Source organism: Bombus pyrosoma, linkage group LG14, assembly GCF_014825855.1.
Source record: "Bombus pyrosoma isolate SC7728 linkage group LG14, ASM1482585v1, whole genome shotgun sequence".
Classification (NCBI taxonomy): domain Eukaryota; kingdom Metazoa; phylum Arthropoda; class Insecta; order Hymenoptera; family Apidae; genus Bombus; species Bombus pyrosoma.
In genome coordinates, this window is record NC_057783.1 from 6,910,754 (window position 1) to 6,930,201 (window position 19,448).

Below are 19,448 nucleotides of genomic sequence, written 5' to 3' on the forward strand. Positions count from 1 at the left end.
AGGTATACATATTTTTAAATTGCATAAATAGTAGGAATATAGAATACGTATAATGAATAACGTATAATATAACAATTTTAACAATTTCATGTTATTTAATTATCTAATAATATTTCTTAATGTATAGAAAATAAATATACAGAATGCGAAATTGAATTATGCAAATTCAACTAGTGACTTAAAAACGTAAAGTTACTATCTAAGATTGCAAGATGCATTGTGCACTGCGTAAGAAGCGGGAGAGGTAGCGAATTGGATAGTTGCATGTTACTTTGATCGATGTTTGCTTCCTGTTTGTGGTACTAATTTTATTCAAGAGTCGATACGATGTATGTGTCGTTTGTGATTTTAATTTGCCGATTGTTTTGTAGTTTTTCTAGAACTTTTTAAGAAATTTCGTTTATCTTACGTTTGGCCACGTCCTGTATGCCCGTACAAGCCGACAACAATTTTTTAAACTATGTGATGGATTAATGTTTTAGGTAACGTACGATTTTTTGTATATTATATCATATATTGAATATTATCTGTGCAATTTTTTAATATTATTTGATGATGTTCATAATAATAATACTAATACATTATTAACAACATAAAATATAGTAGTGATATTTATCAATTTTGTTAATATTCATTCTCTCTTCATTCTCTTGTCATTATTAGGCTTTATTTCCCTATCGCACGTAATTATATATTGATAAAATATTGCTTCTATTTATTCCCATTGAATATATATTTATTATACGCATTATTTTGATCGTAGATTTTGTATTGGAATGTTAAATGACATTCTTTAAACCACATGGCAGACCAAGATAATGCAGATTACTATGCACTTTGTACAAATGACCAAAATAAAACAGAAGGTCTAAATGAAAGGCTAATAGAAAGGAGCATATCTCAATCATTATGTGACCTAAATAGTAGCAATAATAGTGTTACAGTTGAAAATGCAGCATCTGTTTCTCCATTATTAAGTCACTATAAATATCATCGTTTCTCACATCATGATAGTCCAGTTAATTTTTCATCTTTACCGACGTATCTTCCACCCATTGGTGTATTTTGGGATATAGAAAATTGCCATGTTAGTATTAAATCTTATAATTTTATATTACTGAAATGTATTACATAATACTATAGTTAAATATATTTGAAAATATAAAATATTTCTTATGATTATTACAGGTACCAAAAGGAAGGTCTGCCATGGCTGCAACCCAAGTAATTAGAGAAAAATTTTTTGGTGGTTATAGGGAAGCAGAATTTATTGTAGTTTGCGATGTCTTAAGAGAAAATAGTCGGGTTATGAAAGAATTGAATAATGCTCAGGTAAGTTAATCTGTGTATCTTTTAAAATTATAAATTATTTAATAGTAGTATTTTTTTTTATACTATAATATTGCATTTATAAATCTTGTGTTTCTCAGGTTAATTTAATACATGTTGCTAGAGAGTGTAAAAATGCTGCTGATGAGAAACTCAAACAATCTATTAGAAGATTTGCTGATATTCATGGAAGTCCAGCAGCTGTGATTTTAATATCTGGTGATATTAATTTTGCTCCTGATCTCAGTGATTTGCGTTATAGGAAGAAAATTCATGTGATACTTTTACACATGAAAAATACATCTGAAGCATTGATACTATGTGCTAATGAGCACTATGATTTCTCAGAACTTATGGAATCACTGCCATCTACAACAGTACAGGTAAATATTAGTTAATTTTTAATTTCATATGACATTTTTCTAATCTTTTCTTAATAAAAAATGAAACACAAGTAGTATTTGTAATTGAAGCTTTGTACAATAAACTATTTCATTATAATTGTTTTTTTATTGTTGTATATAAATATGTCTATTAATTTGTCTGTTAATATTGAAATATTTTTGAGTTTGTAGTAATATGTATATCTATGTAAAATAGTTTAAAATACATACTATCTTTATAAATGTAAAATATGAACATGTTAATTATCTCCATATATGTGTGTATGTTTTTTAGTATCTTGTAAAGTTATATACCTTCCAGGTTACTGCATATTGCGATCTCCTAGTTAGTAACCTTCCCGAAGATCAGGATATTACATCTATTAAATGTTATCTTAAACAAATGTTCGAAAGCTGTGGTGGTCAAGTGATGGAAATTCAGTCAAATACTGCAATTGTACGCTTTACTTCAAAACCTTCTGCAGACAGGTATTATATATATGTATATTTGTTGTCTTCTTACTATTTCGTAAATTTTGTTTAATTGTAAATACAAAATAATAATTATGTGTCTCAAAATGTAGTATAGTGTGTATTCATAATTTAATTATACTATAAATAATATATAATGTCAGACGTAGCTCTATGTTTGAATAACCCGCCTATTAAATGACCAATGATTTACTTCTGTGTACAAACATTCTATTGGTCTGTTTAGTATTAACAAAAAAGAGCTGTATTTAAAGTATGTAGTAGGGATAGATACATAAATAAGGTAGAGTTCAAATATTGTACAACAATGTAACGAACCTAATGGCACTGTAAGAAGATTATAATTTTGATTTGTATAACATACCTAGTTCATATATGTGTATAGTAGTAATTAAGTGTTGAAAAATTGTTATTTTCTGATATATTGTTATTATTTATCGTTTTATTTATCTATATTACAATGTTGACACAAACTGATAATTTTATTTATATATAAGGTAAGATAATAATATAACTGCTAGTAAAATATTATTACTGCGAAAAATACAAGCATTTAGTGAATTATATATACTAATTAAAATGCATTGAATTTCTCTGAGAAATAAACGGACATTATAATTTGTATTATACATGTGTTTATTAAAATCTTCAAGGTCATTTATAGACAGAATTGATTATCTTGTGTACTGGCCCTTTGTAATCACAGTTAACCGACTTTGCTTAATAACAATGTGACTTTTTTTTTTATAGGGCTCAGAAGCGTATGGATGGAAAGATTATTCTTGGTTCGAAAATTTCCGTAAAATTTCAAAAAGAGAAAACAAGTAACTTTCAGCAAATTCGAGGTAATGTTGTTATTTATATAACGTAATATGTATGTATGTATTATTTATTAACAACACACTTTTTCTTACAATACACAATTCTTACACTTTTAGCAAATTCTATAAATAGAAACGGTACTGTAAGTGAATCAGAAATTGTTACCAGTTCTCCAAGGCAAATGTACAGTGCAAGTGCTTCGTTAACGGGTGGAAGAGCCCTTCAGATTCCACATTATCAGCCATCGTCGCCGGTTATTGGAACATATTCTGGATGGAATGCTCATTGTGCTTCTGCTTCAGCACCAGTAGGGTAATTGTAAATTACATTTAGTTATATATATGTATCAATAATCATAAGAATGATGAACATCCGAGAAAGAGTCTTCGAGTCGCAAGGAGACATTGCCTTTGCTTGATTCGGATTTTGGAGTCGCGAATAGACATTGTTCTTGCTTGATTCAGGCAATGAAATTAGAAAAACTTTGATCTTATCTGATAGAATATCGAACAAAGTAATGACAATTGCTATAAATATTTCAAAAATTAAGATCGTTATATTTATTTTTTACAGGATGGTTCAACCATCATCCGTTTTTGTTGGCAGATCATATCCAAATAATAGTAATAGTAATAATGTAGCTTTTAATAGAACTTATAACGAACTTGCAAGGGCCCAATCTCCATTATTTTGGCAAGTTTCTGGTCCCCAACAATTTGGTCATGTATGGGAAGAACAATATAAGGTATGTAATATCATTGAAATTTTACGTTTGTGAACTATGTTGTGTATAATGTTGATTTATTACTTACAATAATTTAAGGTGGAAAAAACGAAAGTACTTAGTAGAAGAATTCATATTCCGCAGGCTCGGGAAAATGGAGTTGTAAATAATAATACTTCTCGAAATTCTGAGGGTTTAAGACGTATTAGAGGTACGCAAACTTCGTTTGTTCAACCTCCAGAATGGACTGGTCCAAGGCAACAATATCCTCCATTGAATGTTCCTGCGAGTTTGAATGGAACTGGTATGTAGATCATTTCCTCTTTTTCCTCTAAAAAAATCTTAAATTGTAATTAGTAAATTTTTAATACGCGTAGCTCAATCAAATTTTAAACGTCGAAGTCCATCTCCTATGTATGACTTGCAATCACGAGAAAGAAATCAGTGGAATGGACAGGTATAAATTAATTTAAAATGTAAATTAACAAAATTGAAATGGATTTACTTCTTTCTTACTTCTTCAATACTTCTTTCCTTTAAAAATTAGCAGAATGCGTCTGTACGTAGTACTAGGACACCGTCGCCTTACGAAAATACAGTACAAACGGTAAGCCAACAAAGTAATCATACCTCACCTTATCATCCAAGTGATACGGAAAACGAAGAAGTTGAGGTACTTTTATCTTTTTCTACTCTCTATGTGTTCGCGCTTCTTTATTCTTTTCTATATTGATAATTTGTTTTTCAATATATTAGAATTTTTTCAATCCAATAAATAATCATAATGGAATATCAACGAATAATGAAACGTGCACGCCAATTGAACTGCAAGTAACTAATTTAGACCAAAGTATTAATCCAAAAAAGATGAGACATATGCTTGTCTCTATTTTTATGGAACATGTGATGGTAAATATTTAGTATTACAATTGCATTATTTTAACTTTAAGTAACTTCCACTTATTTTTAATTAACATTTTAGGTGTTAAATGTTTCTATTTTTACACAGTCTGATGGTAACTTTGCGGCAAGTGTCAAAGTACCTTCTTTATCAGACGCACAATACGCGATTTCTCAGTTACATCGTCGTAAAGTAGGGTATAAACGTATTTTAATATCGTACGCTCATAGTGGTAGAGCAAGTCCTCAGGTTGTACGAGCGCAAATTGTGATGCTACTGCAAGAAGTACCTGGTCATAAACTCCCTCTTTTTAAGTTTCGAGAAATGTACGAGAGTCGTTTCATGATTTCCATCAGCGTTTCCGAGTTGTACAAAATGAAAGATGTTTGTATTATTACGGAAGATCCTGGTGGTAGAATGGTTTCTCTTAATCCGGATCATAGAAATACTCCATCGCCATGTTTTAATAATACAAATCAGGTACCTTAGATCTTATATATTGTATACTGTTATATAGTAAATTCTAGGTTCACGATGATGTATATCAAGCCGAGTTTAAGCTTTTCCGATAAGAGTAGAGTTATATTATTCCTCTTATCGTTGAGAAGCGATGACGATTATCTAAAAGCGATTAAAGATTATTCTGAAATAATATAAAAAATATTTAATATATAAATATGTAAATTACATATGAAATATAAATGAGTAAGTGTAATGTTTTAGGAGGAACAAGTAGAGTTACCATATTGTACTATTCATACGTTAAAACCATGGTCTGATAAAGGATGGGCTGAACAAAAAGTAGCATCACTCCCTAATGTAAAAATTTCTTTAAAGGTTCTCGATCCACGTATACACCAATTACTAACGACGCATAACGGAAGTTTACCATTGCCTAGGTATATTGCTATACCGTAATTTTTAAATAAAACTTAATTTTGTTTCTTTTTTTATTTAATAATTTTCTTCGTGAAAAATTAATTTTAGTTTGCCAAATTGTTATGAAGCTGAATTTAAAGAAAAATTACAAGTAGTTGAAAATGGAGTACCCTTAGAACATCTAGTATCTTGCTTATCCTGTGTTGAATTGAAACAGGGTATTGGTAGTGTAAAGTATCTTATATGGACAGGAAATAAAATTCATGAAAATAATCAGGAAGGTAAGGTTCTTTAATAGTGATTGTTAAATTAATCAATGATTGATCAACATTTAATTTTCTTTTTCTTTTTAGAGAATAAATGTGTGACTTCTCCGCTTGCAAATCAATTAGCACTTTTCAGTCGTGAATTAGTTGATCTTCTGAAAACTGCTCCACACTGCCAGTTACCATTTAACCGCTTTATACCCGCATACCACCATCATTTTGGAAGACAATGTAGGGTCGCCGATTACGGATTCACCAAACTAATTGATTTGTTGGAAGCACTTACTCATACCGTACAAGTACGTAAGAAAATTGAATTAATTTAAGATAAATTATTTCATTGATGAAATGTTAATTATGCAATTTAGGTAATGGGTGAAGGAAACAATCGTGTGGTCACATTATCTCATCGTGCACAAGTACGTCGTTTTACGTCTGATCTTCTAAGAGTCTTAAAGTCCAAAGCTAGTAAACAAGTAGCACTTTCAGAATTTCCAAGTGTTTATGCTAGAGTAATAGGTAAGGATCTTTTACGGTATTAAATAATTGAAAAATACAATGCATATATAAGAGAAAAACATTTTTTCTAGCTAAACCATGGGATATTGTGGATTATGGAGTATGTGAAATAGAAGACATTCTCAGTGAAGTATCAGAAAATACCGTGGTTGTCACTGTGATTAATGGAGGAGATAAGATGATAGCTATTCCCAAACGAGAACAAACTGCAGAAGAGATAGAACGAACAAAACAATTTGCTGTCGAAGTATGATATAAACAAAATAAAAAATGTAAGAAGCTAATTATGTATTTATGTATAAATATATTTATACCCTTTTAGGTTGTCGAGTTGTTACGACACGCGCCTCAGTGTAGAATGCAATTTAATAAGTTTGTGCCATCGTATCATCATCATTTCGGTCATCAGTGTCGAGTATCAGATTATGGCTTCACGAAATTAATTGAATTATTTGAAGCTATACCGGAGATAGTTAAAATAGAAGATGATAATTCCGGAGAAAGACAAATTTCTTTAACAGAAAAGGAAGGTCTTCTTGTACTTTCTGAGCAAATATCCAAATTAATTACTCGGTCGAAAGGTTGTCTTAGTGTTTCTAACATTGCACAAAACTTTCTACGTCAATTTGGCTATGCGTTAAAACCAGAATTATTCGGTTGCATCTCTGTGTTGCAACTTATGCAGAAACTTGGGGATACTGTGAAGGTATTAAAAAAGAACATTAAAATTATTTTCATATATGTTCAATATTTTAATTTATTAATTTTTCAGATTGTATATTTGCCAAGTAGACCTGTAGTTATGATGGTAGATAAGTCTCACGTGCAGCAACTGACCTTACAATGCCGTCGATTACTCATGGATAAACCACAACATAGAATGTCACTTCAAGAGTTCCAACACTTATACGTTCAATATTATTTAAAATCGTGTAACATAGACGAACTAAAGCAAAATTTATCCAATGTAGTTCGAGTAAGTTTTAATTCTATTAAATGAACATATCTTTATAGAAAACTTGTAAAGCTATAGATATAATTTCAGTTTACAACACTAAAGGACGAACAGTTCATAGAACTTACTCCACTACATTGTTTTGCTTGTAATGTATATCGTATAATGATGAATTATGGTGGAGCACTGAAACTTTCACAGTTCGAAACGGCATATTTCTCTACTATAGGTTCCGTTTGTAACCCTGTAGACTATGGATTTCCAACACTTTTTGCACTTTTGCAAGCATTACCTTGTACGGTAACAATAAAACAATCACGGCGCAAGAAAAACATCATATATTTAAATAAAAAGATTACTGGTAGGTAAAATTAGTTATTCACAATTGTTTAGGAATATCTATTATAAAAATTGTATGATTCAATTTACTTCTATAAATAGCTGTAGGTATAGCATTACCGTCAACATATGCATCAGGATCATCGTATTGTGATACAGATTCCAGTAATGAGTCGTTTGAAAGCGATTCATCCTCTCGTGTCAATGTTTCAAATAATTCAACTATACCAGAGCAAACAATGTGGGTAGAGCAAGTTTCTGAAAGTCAGGATTCTTGGAAACAAACAGATACAGACAATCTGTGGTCAAAAGACTCTAACAAATCTTGGATGACTTCAAATTCGGAAGATAGATTGGTCAATTGGTCGTTACAAGAAAATGGAAGCGAAAGCTTTCTCAAAAATCTAATGCAAACACCAATTATGCTACATGGTTTTCCACCTGCACCTCCAAAACCAGATTCTCCACCTGAGGTGCTTTTTTAATAAACTCTATTATGTGTCTTTTATTTAATAACATAATATAATATAGCATAATGGTAAATTTTATCTTTTAAATTACAGGAAGATCTAAATAAGAATCAATGGGAATCATCAGTTTGGACGACACCAACGAAATTTGCATATCTACGGGATGAACATACTACTAATGTACAGGTAAATATTACCTGCATATGAGTACATTTAATTATTTTTGTAGTACAACTTATTAGTACTACACTTACTTTCTTTATATTAATAGGTTCCTCCGTTTACTTTACCTCTTTCTTGGAATCACATCACATCCTGTGATAGTAACTTACTATCACCAACAAAGAATTTATTAACTGCTGCAGCCAATCCTTTAAATCCACGTACTTCACCTTTCTTCTCTTCCAAATGTGACTTGGTTGTTGCCCCTCATCCTTCTGAATTACCGCTTCCATCGTTATCATTAACTCCCAAAAAGAACGTGTCTTCGGAAAATATTATAATTGCTGAGAGTTTTACAAATAAGCAAGAAAAAATTGTTAATAGTTCTATGGAAGATATAAATCTTAAAAATAATGAAAATGATAGCAGTAACATGGAAAGCAATGGTACTAAAGAGAAACACAGTACTCCTACACAACAATGTAAGTAATATACTTCTCTTAATAATTAATTATTATTTCATTTAAATTGTAGCATATCATATATCGAATAATATATTTTTTTACAGTATTTACAAGCAAACGTCGTTTAGCTGCTCAATTCAATCGACCTATTGAGTCATGAATTCAGTGAAAGGACTAAGAACGCATTTACATACACTGCAGAAGCAAAAAAGCTGATATCTGAACACATTTTGTATCTATACGATGTGTTAATGATGTTAATAAGGAAAGGAACTGTATTAGCATGTCGGTAGGCTGTCACACAGTGGGTTCAAATACCTATATGCCATTTTCTAAATGATGGTAGGTACCCTCCCCTCATTTATATAAGAATTAATTATGGTAACAATATATCAATTTGATACATACGGAATAAAAAACAGAATTTATTTTCAAAAGGTATGAAAATATACACGTACATAAATATCTATATACTAAGTACCTATAATTTTTGGTTTAAAAATTATGAATAAGTGTGCGGCGTTTATACCGAGTGATCTGTACTGATTGTATTGCGTGTCAAATTCATGTAGCATTTTTCATACTGTGATATAGAATAGAAAAAGAGGAAAATGAATGCAAATGATAGTGCATAAGGATGAATAAAAAGTGGGCAATAATTGTACAAATCGTATAGGATTGGGCCAAGATCCTATATTGAAAGCTACTATTTGTTATAATAAAATTATACGTTAGTAAAATTTTATGTAAAGCGAAAATTAAAATCGAATTTTTTGTTCATTAATAATGTAATTGCTAAGCATTCTTTTTTTAGCTTTATTAAATGAACTGTTTTCTATGATGGAGATTTTATTGGCTCAACCCTATCAATTATTGTAAATTATTCTCATAAAAAATGAATTGTACTAGAAAGATCAACATATAGACCGTTAAATTATTGTTGCTCAACAATAATCTTATTCTCAATTATGAAATCCAATACAATTCATTTTTATAATTTAACTTTAACTTTATCTTCCATTCGTACAATTACTTTTCTCATTCGTGTCAGAGAATTTCTTTTATTAATATCTGTTCATTTTTTATTGCGTATACGATAATACTTTGTAATTCTATTACGAATGAATGCGTTTTGAGAATTCTAATGGTAATTGAAGTGCAATGTATGGTATTTAGAGCTGTCATATTACTTTTTTGTATAAATGAAATGTTTTTAATTAAGGAATTATTAAGTTTAATGTTAGCAGTCAATATTGAGTAACTCAAACTTGCAAGAATGGATGAAACAAACATGATATACGAAATGAAATTTTACGAATTCCATTTAAATTCATTAAAGGGATTGTTGAATAGTGATAGGCAATAAATATTTTATCGAAAGTGAGACAAATAAGAAGTACACCTTTGTATCGATCAGGTTTCAAACTTTAATGTTACTTTTAGTAATGACAATATTATTCTACGAGATTTTGTTTTCAGCGTAAAATGAGAACAGAGAGAGAAAAAAAGATATTGATCATTATCTACAAAAAATATGATTAATAGATCTAATATGTGATATGAATGAATGGTAAGAAATTGCTCTCTTTGAATTATATGTAAATGATCTTGTTGATCTCATATTTTATTTTATTATTAATAAGTATTTTATATTAAAAATAAAATATGTATACAATTTCGCGAACAGAGGGGAGCCTGGATCAAAAACATTATTATGAATTGTTAAATGAGTTGCCACTGAAAAGATTCTACTGCAGGTTCGGTACATTGCTTGAGGTATTACTAAAAAATGAAAGAATCATGAATCGACTTAATCGTACTAAAATTTATGATTTGTTATACAACAGTCATATGTATTAATATTTTTACCATGTTTTCTAAATCTAATTTGTATTAATTTATTCAGATCAAATGAGATAGCTTTGTTACATGTTGTATATTTATTATGTAGGCATGTGGGTTCTATCGTATTTTATATCTATGTGAAAAGAGTGATAATTTTTACTTTATTTTTTAAATTGTACGAATTCGTCATTTTTGATTTTCTATTAGTCACTACAAGATTTCTTTTTATATTTTAAAAAACTTTTATTATTTGTGAATCTAAAATATTTAACATTATGCACTTATATTTTTCGTAAATATTGATTGTTTAAAACATTATTTATAGTAAATTTTATTTAGGATAGTTCTTAGTAACGTTCTGACTAATAGAGGATTAAATTGGTCTTTATGCAAAAAATGTCAAAACGTGTGAAATACTGTAATAATTGCATAAGAAAGTTTTATTGTAATAACAAATACGAAGAAAATTATGAAGTATAAATAATGGAATCTTCTAAACAAGTATTGAATAAGATAATTTGTTATACAATAGATCACAAATTTTCATAAATACTGTTGTTATAAGCGATAAAAATGAATCAGTGTATGAAATTTGAAAATTAAATTTGTGAGGTACAAATTTTAAGTATTAGTTGTACAATCATTTATATTTTTATTCATTGTACAATAGTTCATAATACAATATATTAATTTATTTTATCATCTTTTACAGAGTATCTATCTATGTAATGATACAAACTCAGCTTTAATTTCAAACTGAGATGTGTAGTATGAACATGAATTAATATTTTATATCGCATATTTTTTATTAGTAATGCCACTACCGACTGGACCATGACGCCGTTCCCAAACCATGCGATGTTTTTGTTTCATGTATGCCTCAATTACTGATTGTTGTACACCAATGTCTCCATCTGTACTTCGTTGATACATTAGTCTTAAAAATAAAACTTAGAATAAAGTAAGAATGATAATTTAAAAAATGTTATATACATTTTGTAAACCAAGCAGCAGCTGCATCTTGATAAGCTTTATAGTAGTCAGTACAAAATTTATCTTTGTCTTCCCCATAGTACCACCCACAATCTTCGTATCGTTGTCTTAGTATACTAAGAATTTCATCTTCAACCATCCTAATTTTGATCAAATATTCAAGTATTAGCGCATCTAGTCGATAATATAAAAACATATATTATTATATAAGCATTTAAGGAGATGTACTTATCACGCTCAAATTGATATTGTGCTTCTGTAATACAAACAACGTCTAGTTCGTAACATTCGTCGATTGTTGGAACTCGGCGAAATTTTTGATGATACCATGGATATTTCTTTTGATTTGGTACAACGACCTTTTCTGTTAAAATAAAACATATATATGTGTATATATATACTGTCATTGATTTCAATAATAGCATAACCAAATAACTGATTAGATAATACCTCGGAAATATTCGATTGGTGCATCCCATAAATAAAATATTTTGTTCACTATTCGATAGAAGGTATTTTGTTCCGGATCCATTTTTTATAGATTAACTTACAATATACACAAACTAAAAATTATTTAATTTGTTGAAAACCTGTACATTTGAAGTTGCAAGATCCTCCATTCAACTCATACAAGGATCATACGTAGAAGAATTACACACTATATGGCTATATATATGGCTATATATGTATTATCTAGTGATCATTAATTATATATAGTATCTTCTAATAATTTGATATTTTTAAACGATATGCAATATTAATCTTACCTATTTCCTTCAATCAATTGTTATATTATCATATTTTTTAAATAAAACGTATTTCAAATAAATCCTAAATTTAACCGTATAATAATATCATACTTGAATGTTTCTTCTTTTTTTATAAAAAATCACTATATACATAAAGAAATCTGATAAAAAAATATCATAAAATATAAAAAGAATACTTCAAATCTGTTAGTTTAATACAGGTAAATAAATTATTTGATATTTCTAGTTTTTAAACATTTCCACATCTGGTTACCTTTCTAGTGAAAATGTTGGTACAACTTATTTGCTCTAGAAGTATAAAACTAAAATTTTAGTAAGTGGCTCTTCCATTTTCATCGTTGCAGCCGAGATGGTAAGTTTGTACGTTATTATCCTTCGTAAAAGATAAGCAGATTTGTGCATTGTGTTTTACATTAATGTGAGAAACATAATTATTTTATCATAAAATATCTTAACAATGGCATTGTTACATTTTTCGTAATAAAAGTTGGTTAAAATGTTTTATAAAGTAATCAGAGTAAGTTTCTCATACAGTGGCCACGTGTTTCACTTTAATCATGTTTCATGATGATCACATTTTTTAAATGTTTATGGTTATTAAACTGAAAAATTTTGAGGATAAACTCTAGGGCGGTCTGATATATAAATTAATTGTATTTTTTTCTTATTTATATGTATTCTTCAATTAACATGAAAAATATACCTTTTATAGTCGCACAGAAAATTCAGTGCACCCCGCCATGGATCTATGGGATTCTATCCCAAAAAAAGATCTCAACGGCATCGTGGTAAAGTTAAGGCTTTCCCCAAAGATGATCCGACCAAACCTGTACATTTAACGGCTTTTGTTGGTTACAAAGCTGGTATGACTCACGTAGTTAGGGAAGCTGATCGTCCTGGATCAAGTAAGTAATATTTTCTAATATAATTTATTTGTTTCTTTAAATACAATAGATTAGAACTATACATAATATCTATCACCCCTGTTAATTAGTTGGAAATTTGCTATACTAAGAAGCGATCGCGATTTCCACCATTTTGTTACTCAGTAGAGACAAAATTTTATCGCGTATTTCACTAGTCTACAGGATTACGTAAAAAAATACAAACAAGCATATTCATAGAAATATTACATGTGCTTTGTATATATTGTACATATTTATATAAATATGTACATGATTATTGCATATATAGCCATAAACCTTAAAAAAAGGCTGCAGCAGCACGTGAGAAGAAATCGTTTGTCTTTATGAAGTCTTAAAAATGCCTTTGTACAATGGAAATCTGGCTTTATGTATATTTCTTTCAATATTCTTGCCTCAGATATCCAATTTTAATTAGTTTTCTTTTTTTTTACTGTTAATGCTAGTATTTCCAATTAGATATTTGGTTTTTCTTGCTCTATGTCCAATCAAATTAATTTTGCTCTGCAGTCAGCTAGCAAAGCGGTACTGCGTGTCCGACACTATGACCTTAGTTTGATAAATGCAGAAATGTGTTGGTCAACTTTGGTTGCGGTAAAAGAGCTGCTTGATATTGTGCAGTATGGTCTAAACCGCAGTGTCGAAAAACAACTCTATGCCCTGCGAATGCAGAGAGCAGGGAGGCACGGCATATTCCATAACCTCTTTGGAACCCATTGGGTGATGATCATTGAGACAAACCATGCCTGGCACAGTTCTATTATATTACAATAACTTTTTATGGTACCTGTATGAATACACATCTAATTTTATATTTTGCTTTCTTTATTTAGAGGTAAATAAGAAAGAAATTGTGGAAGCAGTTACCATTTTAGAAGCACCACCTATGATTGTAGTCGGTGTTGTTGGGTATATTGAAACTCCACATGGATTACGTGCCCTGACTACAGTATGGGCGGAACATTTGTCAGAAGATTGTCGTAGAAGATTTTATAAAAACTGGTAATGCTTTTATGTTAACATATATTAAGCGTCTATTACATAGTGTTATGGAGCATATTAAAATCAATCTCAAATCAGCTCTCCGCTCATTTTGATGAGAGCATTTATTTGGATTTAACCTCGAGATGGAGAAATCTTTTGATAAGGTTGATCCAAAGTGTGTACAGTCTCCGCTCGTTATGATGAGGCTGGCACGTTACAGATGCGGTTACTTTTGTGTAGGTATAAGAGCAAAAAGAAGGCATTTACAAAGGCTTCCAAGAAATGGCAAGATGATCTTGGCCGTAAATCTATTGAAAGTGACTTCGCAAAGATTATTAAGTACTGCAAAGTCGTGCGAATTGTTGCTCACACACAGGTAATTCTATTATATAAAATGTATTGTTTATTTATAAAATATTATAAAATCTTCATTTACATATTATTTATTAAAATCGTTGTTAATTATAGATGAAATTGTTGAGGCAACGTCAAAAGAAAGCCCATATAATGGAAATTCAACTAAATGGTGGAACTATTGAAGACAAGGTTCAATGGGCTCGTGAACATTTGGAAAAACCAGTCCCTGTTAATAACGTCTTTGCTCCAGACGAAATGATAGATGTGATTGGCGTCACGAAAGGAAAAGGATACAAAGGTATGTTTAATATAGTTCATTTCTCTGTGATTTTTAACCCTCTGTGGACAGGACGATTCGAAATCAACCATACCGTGGGGATCGATCTGCCGCCGCGATAGTCATTTAAAATTGCCAGTACACCTTTTTGCCTAGACGCGCTTTTCGTTCATAAATGTTAAATTCTAGACATGTACATGCACAGATTCTTCATAGGATACATAAACTGACATATTTATGAGTCTTTTACATATACGCATATATGAGATCAGTTTCTCGACCATAGCGATGTGTTTACGTGGGAGACATATGAATCTTTCGGTTCTATCAGTTGTCTTTGCCAAACGCATATATGAGCTCCTCGGCCAAATTGATAGTTTACGTAGAATGCATATATGCGGCGGTAATCCGCAAAGGGTTAAAAATTATGTATGTAGTTTAAAGAACATGGACTAAATGATGACAAAGCATGATAAGATTTATCTGATTGTTTTGAAGATATTTCATGCTGCCTTCCTACTGAAGTCCTTACTAATACTAAAAGTTATCCTTCTAATGCTAAAAGCTACGTTTCTATTCTTTTGAAGCTTCTTGTTCTTAATGAACATAGCATGTAATATACGTATGTATGTACAATCTTTGCAGGTGTTACATCGCGTTGGCATACAAAAAAGTTGCCACGTAAGACTCACAAAGGTCTAAGAAAAGTTGCTTGTATTGGAGCATGGCATCCAAGCCGCGTCTCTTTCACTGTTGCCCGTGCTGGTCAAAAGGGTTACCATCATCGTACAGAGATGAACAAGAAAATCTACAGAATTGGACAAGGAATTCACACTAAGGATGGCAAGGTACATGTCTACTTTTTATGATGAATAGTGCCTCTTCCCTATGTTATTTTCTTTTTCTACGAAGGTAACTTTATGAGAGGCGTACATGAATAACTTGTAGTCATAGTATCTAAAGCCGTCGATCATGATACTTTAGATCTCCAAAGCAAGTAACATATATATTAATTTATTATAAATTTCTATTGTCTGTCATGAAAAACTTAAATAAATTTTCAATATTTTTCAGATCGTGAAGAACAACGCATCTACAGAATACGATCTTACTGAAAAAACTATCACTCCTATGGGAGGTTTCCCTCACTATGGTGAAGTGAATAATGACTTCATTATGATCAAAGGTTGTTGTATGGGACCAAAAAAGCGTGTGATAACATTGCGTAAGGTAATACACTATAACCAGTTTTTTTTAGTAATTTTATTAGTATTTTCGTGATGAAATTCATAGAGCCAGGTTACTTTTATGAAATTAAAGTGATATTTAATGATAGGACTGATATGTAACCAGAATTATGATTATTTTATATGAAATTAATATAATTACAATACAAACATGTATTTTTTTATAGTCTTTGCTGGTACACACCAAACGTTCAGCGTTGGAAAAGATCAATCTTAAATTCATCGATACCAGCTCCAAGTTTGGACATGGTCGTTTCCAGACTGCTGCTGATAAGGCTTCGTTTATGGGTCAACTTAAAAAAGACCGTATTCGCGAGGAACAGGCACAAGCTACTACCTCGGCACCATCAGCTACAAGTGCTTAATGGAGCACGTTGCACACTCAAATCTGTACACAGTGGGAAAATAAAAAATTGTATGAGAAACTTCACCAACTTAATTTTGTTGTGATTGAAAAATCATATTTTCTTATTATATTCCTTTCAGAATTTTTGAAGAGCGATAATCAAATGTATAAAATATTTTTTATACATATAATATATATCATGTGTTATGTATTATTTAATTCTGTTGTATTAAATTAATTGCATATAAATGTATTTGTATATAGGATTATGAAATTGTGGTACATTTCTAAAAAGCTAACTTTGTTGCAAAAGAATACAAATACAATTCATTCTATTATAAAAATTTTGATATATTCGGTATTAAATTATTTACCTGAAGATCTAAATCATTTACGTAATATAGATTATCGAAGGCATGTCAGTTCCAGCGTTATCAAATCGTGGGAATTTTAATTTGCGAATGGAAAGGTTCGAGATCAACCGTACAGTGAGGCCGAGCTGATGCCACGATCGCCATATAAAATTGCCTGCGCACATTTCTACGTAGATGCGCTTTTCATTCATAAATGTCAAATTCTAGACAGAACGTGCACATATTCTCTACAGGATAAATAAAATGACACATATGAGTCTCTTGGTTGTATCAGTTGTTTTCGCCGAACGCGTATATGAGTTTCCCATCCATGCATTACGCAGAACGCATATATGTGGTAGTAGTTCATAAAGCTTCACCCTGCAGCGATGAAAGTGAAGTGAATCAAATGGAATCAAGTGGAACTAACCACAGATTGAATAATGCTCAGGTAAGTTAATCTGTGTATCTTTTAAAATTATAAATTATGTAATAGCAGTATTATTTTTTTAAATAATATAATGTTGCATTTATAAATCTTATGTCTCTCAGGTTAATTTAATACATGTTGCTGGAGAGTATAAAAAATGCTGCTGACGAGAAACTCAAACAATCTATTAGAAGATTTGCTGATNATTCATGGAAGTCCAGCAGCTGTGATTTTAATATCTCTCCTTCTAGGTTCGAAAATTTCCATAAAATAAAAAGAGAAAACAAATTACTTTCAGCAAATTCGAGGTAATATTGTTATTTATATAACGTAATATGAATGCATTATTTATTAACAATATTCTTACACTTTTAGCAAATTCTATAAATAGAAATGCTTCTGTAATTGAATCAGAAATTGTTACCAGGTCTCCAAGGAAAATGTACAGTGCAAGTGCTTCGTTAACGGGTGTATAAACACGGTTGTATACAGTACGACACAATATGACAAGAGAATGCTTAAATTATTTTATTAAGGACAATAAATTTCTACAGAATGTTTACGCGATACTGCTGGCGTTGGACGCTATCCTCGGCCACAAATCTGCACATTCTTTTGCAACGGGTCCTGTGATAGCTGACCCTTTCATTTCTCCCTTATTATTGACAATGACCCCTGCATTGTCTTCAAAATATATAAAAACTCCGTCTTTCCTTCTAAACGGTTTTCGTTGCCGTATTATGACTGCAGGCATAACTACAAAAAAGCAATTTAAAAATGTTATCAATATTGTTACTTGTCCCCATTTAATCATACAAATTATATACTTTCTCTTAATCATCACAAAAGAAGTATAAAATAACCATGTTTGTATCTCTTGATAATTGTACAAATTAATTAATAATTAAATAATAAAGGACAAGAATTTTATATAATTAATTTTGAGAAGTTCTTTCTATAGAAAAGAGTTACTACTTTAACATTAAATGAATAATAAAAATAATAGAAATACTAATGTATATAATTCTTTGAGAAGAATACTGAATTACAAAATGGTTCCAATTACCCTTTTTCCTAAGTTCAGGTTTTCCCTTTTTGACAGTAGCAACTATCATATCACCTGATCCTGCAGCTGGCAGACGATTTAACCTGCCTTTAATACCTTGAACTGCGATGACATACAAATTTTTGGCACCTATAAAAAAAAACATTTGTATTACAAATTCAATCTAATAAAATTCAGGGGCTTTTATAGAAAAACTTGAATTTAATCAAATAGCAAAGGTAAACGATATATTGGTTGAAATTGTTAAATTGCATAAATGGATAATTCATATTTTATAAATTTGTTTATCAATTTATAATTATTTCAATTTAACACACTTCTGTTAATGGTATTAAATAATAACTACATAGTTTTAATAACACTTTTTTGCTTGAATAAGCAATTTAATTACTAATATTTATTCACATAATGATATGTGATAATATTCATTTTAAGTAAAATTTCAGAAATTTATTTACGAAACTATTATACTACAGAGCTTCAGTACCACTAAATTAACTGTTTATCATATTCAAGGTAAAATTAAATCTATGACAAATAATTAAAAAATGCGAGTGACAACCGTTAACTATGGGTTACTTTTGTTCATAACATAGCCAGTTTTTTTAGGTTAAACTTTATTTTTATAGCATTTTCTAAATACTTACCAGTATTATCGGCACAATTTATGACTGCGCCAACTGGTAAGCCCAGTGATATCCTAAATTTTGCTCCGGCAGAACCACCACGTCCTTAAAAAATAATAATTCCATATTAGTCCTTGCTATTGATGTGCATGTCTAACGCGGTATTTTTCTTCAATACAATCATCGATTTATCCAGGTTCTGTTACTATTAGCGAAAAATTATTTTCCCAACTGTATATTACAAGCATTCGGTTGACATTCGTTCATTTCTTTTTGAATTGATAGCTAACACTTTGATGAATTTCGTTGGATTTTCGCCTTGAAAAACAACTTACCTCTCTTCGACATCTTGCTGTGTTTAAAAGAGGAAGAGACTGTTTATCGCGCATTAACTTTCGCGCAATCACGAATCGCTTCCGACGCGGGAACATTGGCAGTGTTCAAATTTCAAATCAATTCTTTTTCAAGAAATTATCGTAATTAATTTGACACAGCTAAAAAAGTACAATTCTAATATTCTCGTTCC

The 19,448-nt window shown here is 30.3% G+C and overlaps 4 protein-coding genes and 1 non-coding gene across 7 annotated transcripts; 3 read left to right on the plus strand and 2 right to left on the minus strand.

Moving 5' to 3' along the window:
* Positions 1 to 221: 221 nt before the first annotated feature.
* On the plus strand, positions 222 to 11,175 carry LOC122574755 (meiosis regulator and mRNA stability factor 1). Of its 3 annotated transcripts, none has more exons than XM_043742721.1 (25): positions 222 to 482; positions 764 to 1,087; positions 1,189 to 1,332; positions 1,431 to 1,712; positions 2,035 to 2,201; positions 2,955 to 3,049; positions 3,143 to 3,338; positions 3,600 to 3,771; positions 3,850 to 4,054; positions 4,128 to 4,207; positions 4,298 to 4,423; positions 4,507 to 4,659; positions 4,733 to 5,131; positions 5,375 to 5,550; positions 5,639 to 5,811; positions 5,884 to 6,095; positions 6,165 to 6,315; positions 6,387 to 6,562; positions 6,638 to 7,021; positions 7,088 to 7,291; positions 7,361 to 7,631; positions 7,712 to 8,082; positions 8,173 to 8,265; positions 8,351 to 8,723; positions 8,810 to 11,175. In XM_043742721.1, the coding sequence occupies exons 2-25, from the start codon at positions 803 to 805 to the stop codon at positions 8,863 to 8,865; spliced, it is 4,944 nt and encodes a 1,647-aa protein (XP_043598656.1). In that variant the 5' UTR covers positions 222 to 482; positions 764 to 802; the 3' UTR covers positions 8,866 to 11,175. The 3 variants fall into 3 exon arrangements, with proteins under 3 accessions (XP_043598656.1, XP_043598657.1, XP_043598658.1); XM_043742722.1 differs by having other exon boundaries at positions 4,298 to 4,357; XM_043742723.1 differs by having other exon boundaries at positions 4,301 to 4,357.
* A 3-nt stretch (positions 11,176 to 11,178) lies between these two features.
* LOC122574758 (NADH dehydrogenase [ubiquinone] 1 beta subcomplex subunit 10) lies at positions 11,179 to 12,187 on the minus strand. Its single transcript, XM_043742726.1, has 4 exons — positions 11,994 to 12,187; positions 11,772 to 11,907; positions 11,544 to 11,683; positions 11,179 to 11,464 (listed from the first exon to the last, which is right to left on the minus strand). The coding sequence occupies exons 1-4, from the start codon at positions 12,073 to 12,075 to the stop codon at positions 11,340 to 11,342; spliced, it is 483 nt and encodes a 160-aa protein (XP_043598661.1). The 5' UTR covers positions 12,076 to 12,187; the 3' UTR covers positions 11,179 to 11,339.
* Positions 12,188 to 12,525: 338 nt separating this feature from the next.
* On the plus strand, positions 12,526 to 16,535 carry LOC122574756 (60S ribosomal protein L3). The gene is made up of 8 exons (XM_043742724.1): positions 12,526 to 12,665; positions 13,026 to 13,218; positions 14,070 to 14,238; positions 14,461 to 14,596; positions 14,689 to 14,875; positions 15,500 to 15,702; positions 15,929 to 16,084; positions 16,269 to 16,535. The coding sequence occupies exons 1-8, from the start codon at positions 12,663 to 12,665 to the stop codon at positions 16,464 to 16,466; spliced, it is 1,245 nt and encodes a 414-aa protein (XP_043598659.1). The 5' UTR covers positions 12,526 to 12,662; the 3' UTR covers positions 16,467 to 16,535.
* On the plus strand, positions 12,878 to 12,956 carry LOC122575318. The gene has a single exon (XR_006319403.1). It is a non-coding gene; the product is annotated as a small nucleolar RNA U43 (small nucleolar RNA).
* Positions 16,536 to 17,734: 1,199 nt separating the features above from the next.
* LOC122574767 (60S ribosomal protein L23) lies at positions 17,735 to 19,325 on the minus strand. The gene is made up of 4 exons (XM_043742743.1): positions 19,258 to 19,325; positions 18,944 to 19,027; positions 18,297 to 18,425; positions 17,735 to 17,986 (listed from the first exon to the last, which is right to left on the minus strand). The coding sequence occupies exons 1-4, from the start codon at positions 19,268 to 19,270 to the stop codon at positions 17,790 to 17,792; spliced, it is 423 nt and encodes a 140-aa protein (XP_043598678.1). The 5' UTR covers positions 19,271 to 19,325; the 3' UTR covers positions 17,735 to 17,789.
* Positions 19,326 to 19,448: the final 123 nt, after the last annotated feature.

Coding starts and splice junctions, on each gene's coding strand:
- LOC122574755 (XM_043742721.1), top strand. CDS start 803: ATGGCAGACCAAGATAATGCAGATTACTATGCACTTTGTACAAATGAC. Junction 3,339..3,599: donor TCTGCTTCAGCACCAGTAGG/GTAATTGTAAAT, acceptor TATTTTTTACAG/GATGGTTCAACCATCATCCG. Junction 3,772..3,849: donor TATGGGAAGAACAATATAAG/GTATGTAATATC, acceptor CAATAATTTAAG/GTGGAAAAAACGAAAGTACT.
- LOC122574758 (XM_043742726.1), bottom strand. CDS start 12,075: ATGGATCCGGAACAAAATACCTTCTATCGAATAGTGAACAAAATATTT. Junction 11,684..11,771: donor TATCAATTTGAGCGTGATAA/GTACATCTCCTT, acceptor GATCAAAATTAG/GATGGTTGAAGATGAAATTC. Junction 11,465..11,543: donor TGCTGCTTGGTTTACAAAAT/GTATATAACATT, acceptor AACGAAGTACAG/ATGGAGACATTGGTGTACAA.
- LOC122574756 (XM_043742724.1), top strand. Junction 14,239..14,460: donor AGAAGATTTTATAAAAACTG/GTAATGCTTTTA, acceptor ACTTTTGTGTAG/GTATAAGAGCAAAAAGAAGG. Junction 14,597..14,688: donor GAATTGTTGCTCACACACAG/GTAATTCTATTA, acceptor TGTTAATTATAG/ATGAAATTGTTGAGGCAACG.
- LOC122574767 (XM_043742743.1), bottom strand. Junction 18,426..18,943: donor AAATTGTGCCGATAATACTG/GTAAGTATTTAG, acceptor TTTTTTTTATAG/GTGCCAAAAATTTGTATGTC. Junction 17,987..18,296: donor ACCTGAACTTAGGAAAAAGG/GTAATTGGAACC, acceptor GCTTTTTTGTAG/TTATGCCTGCAGTCATAATA.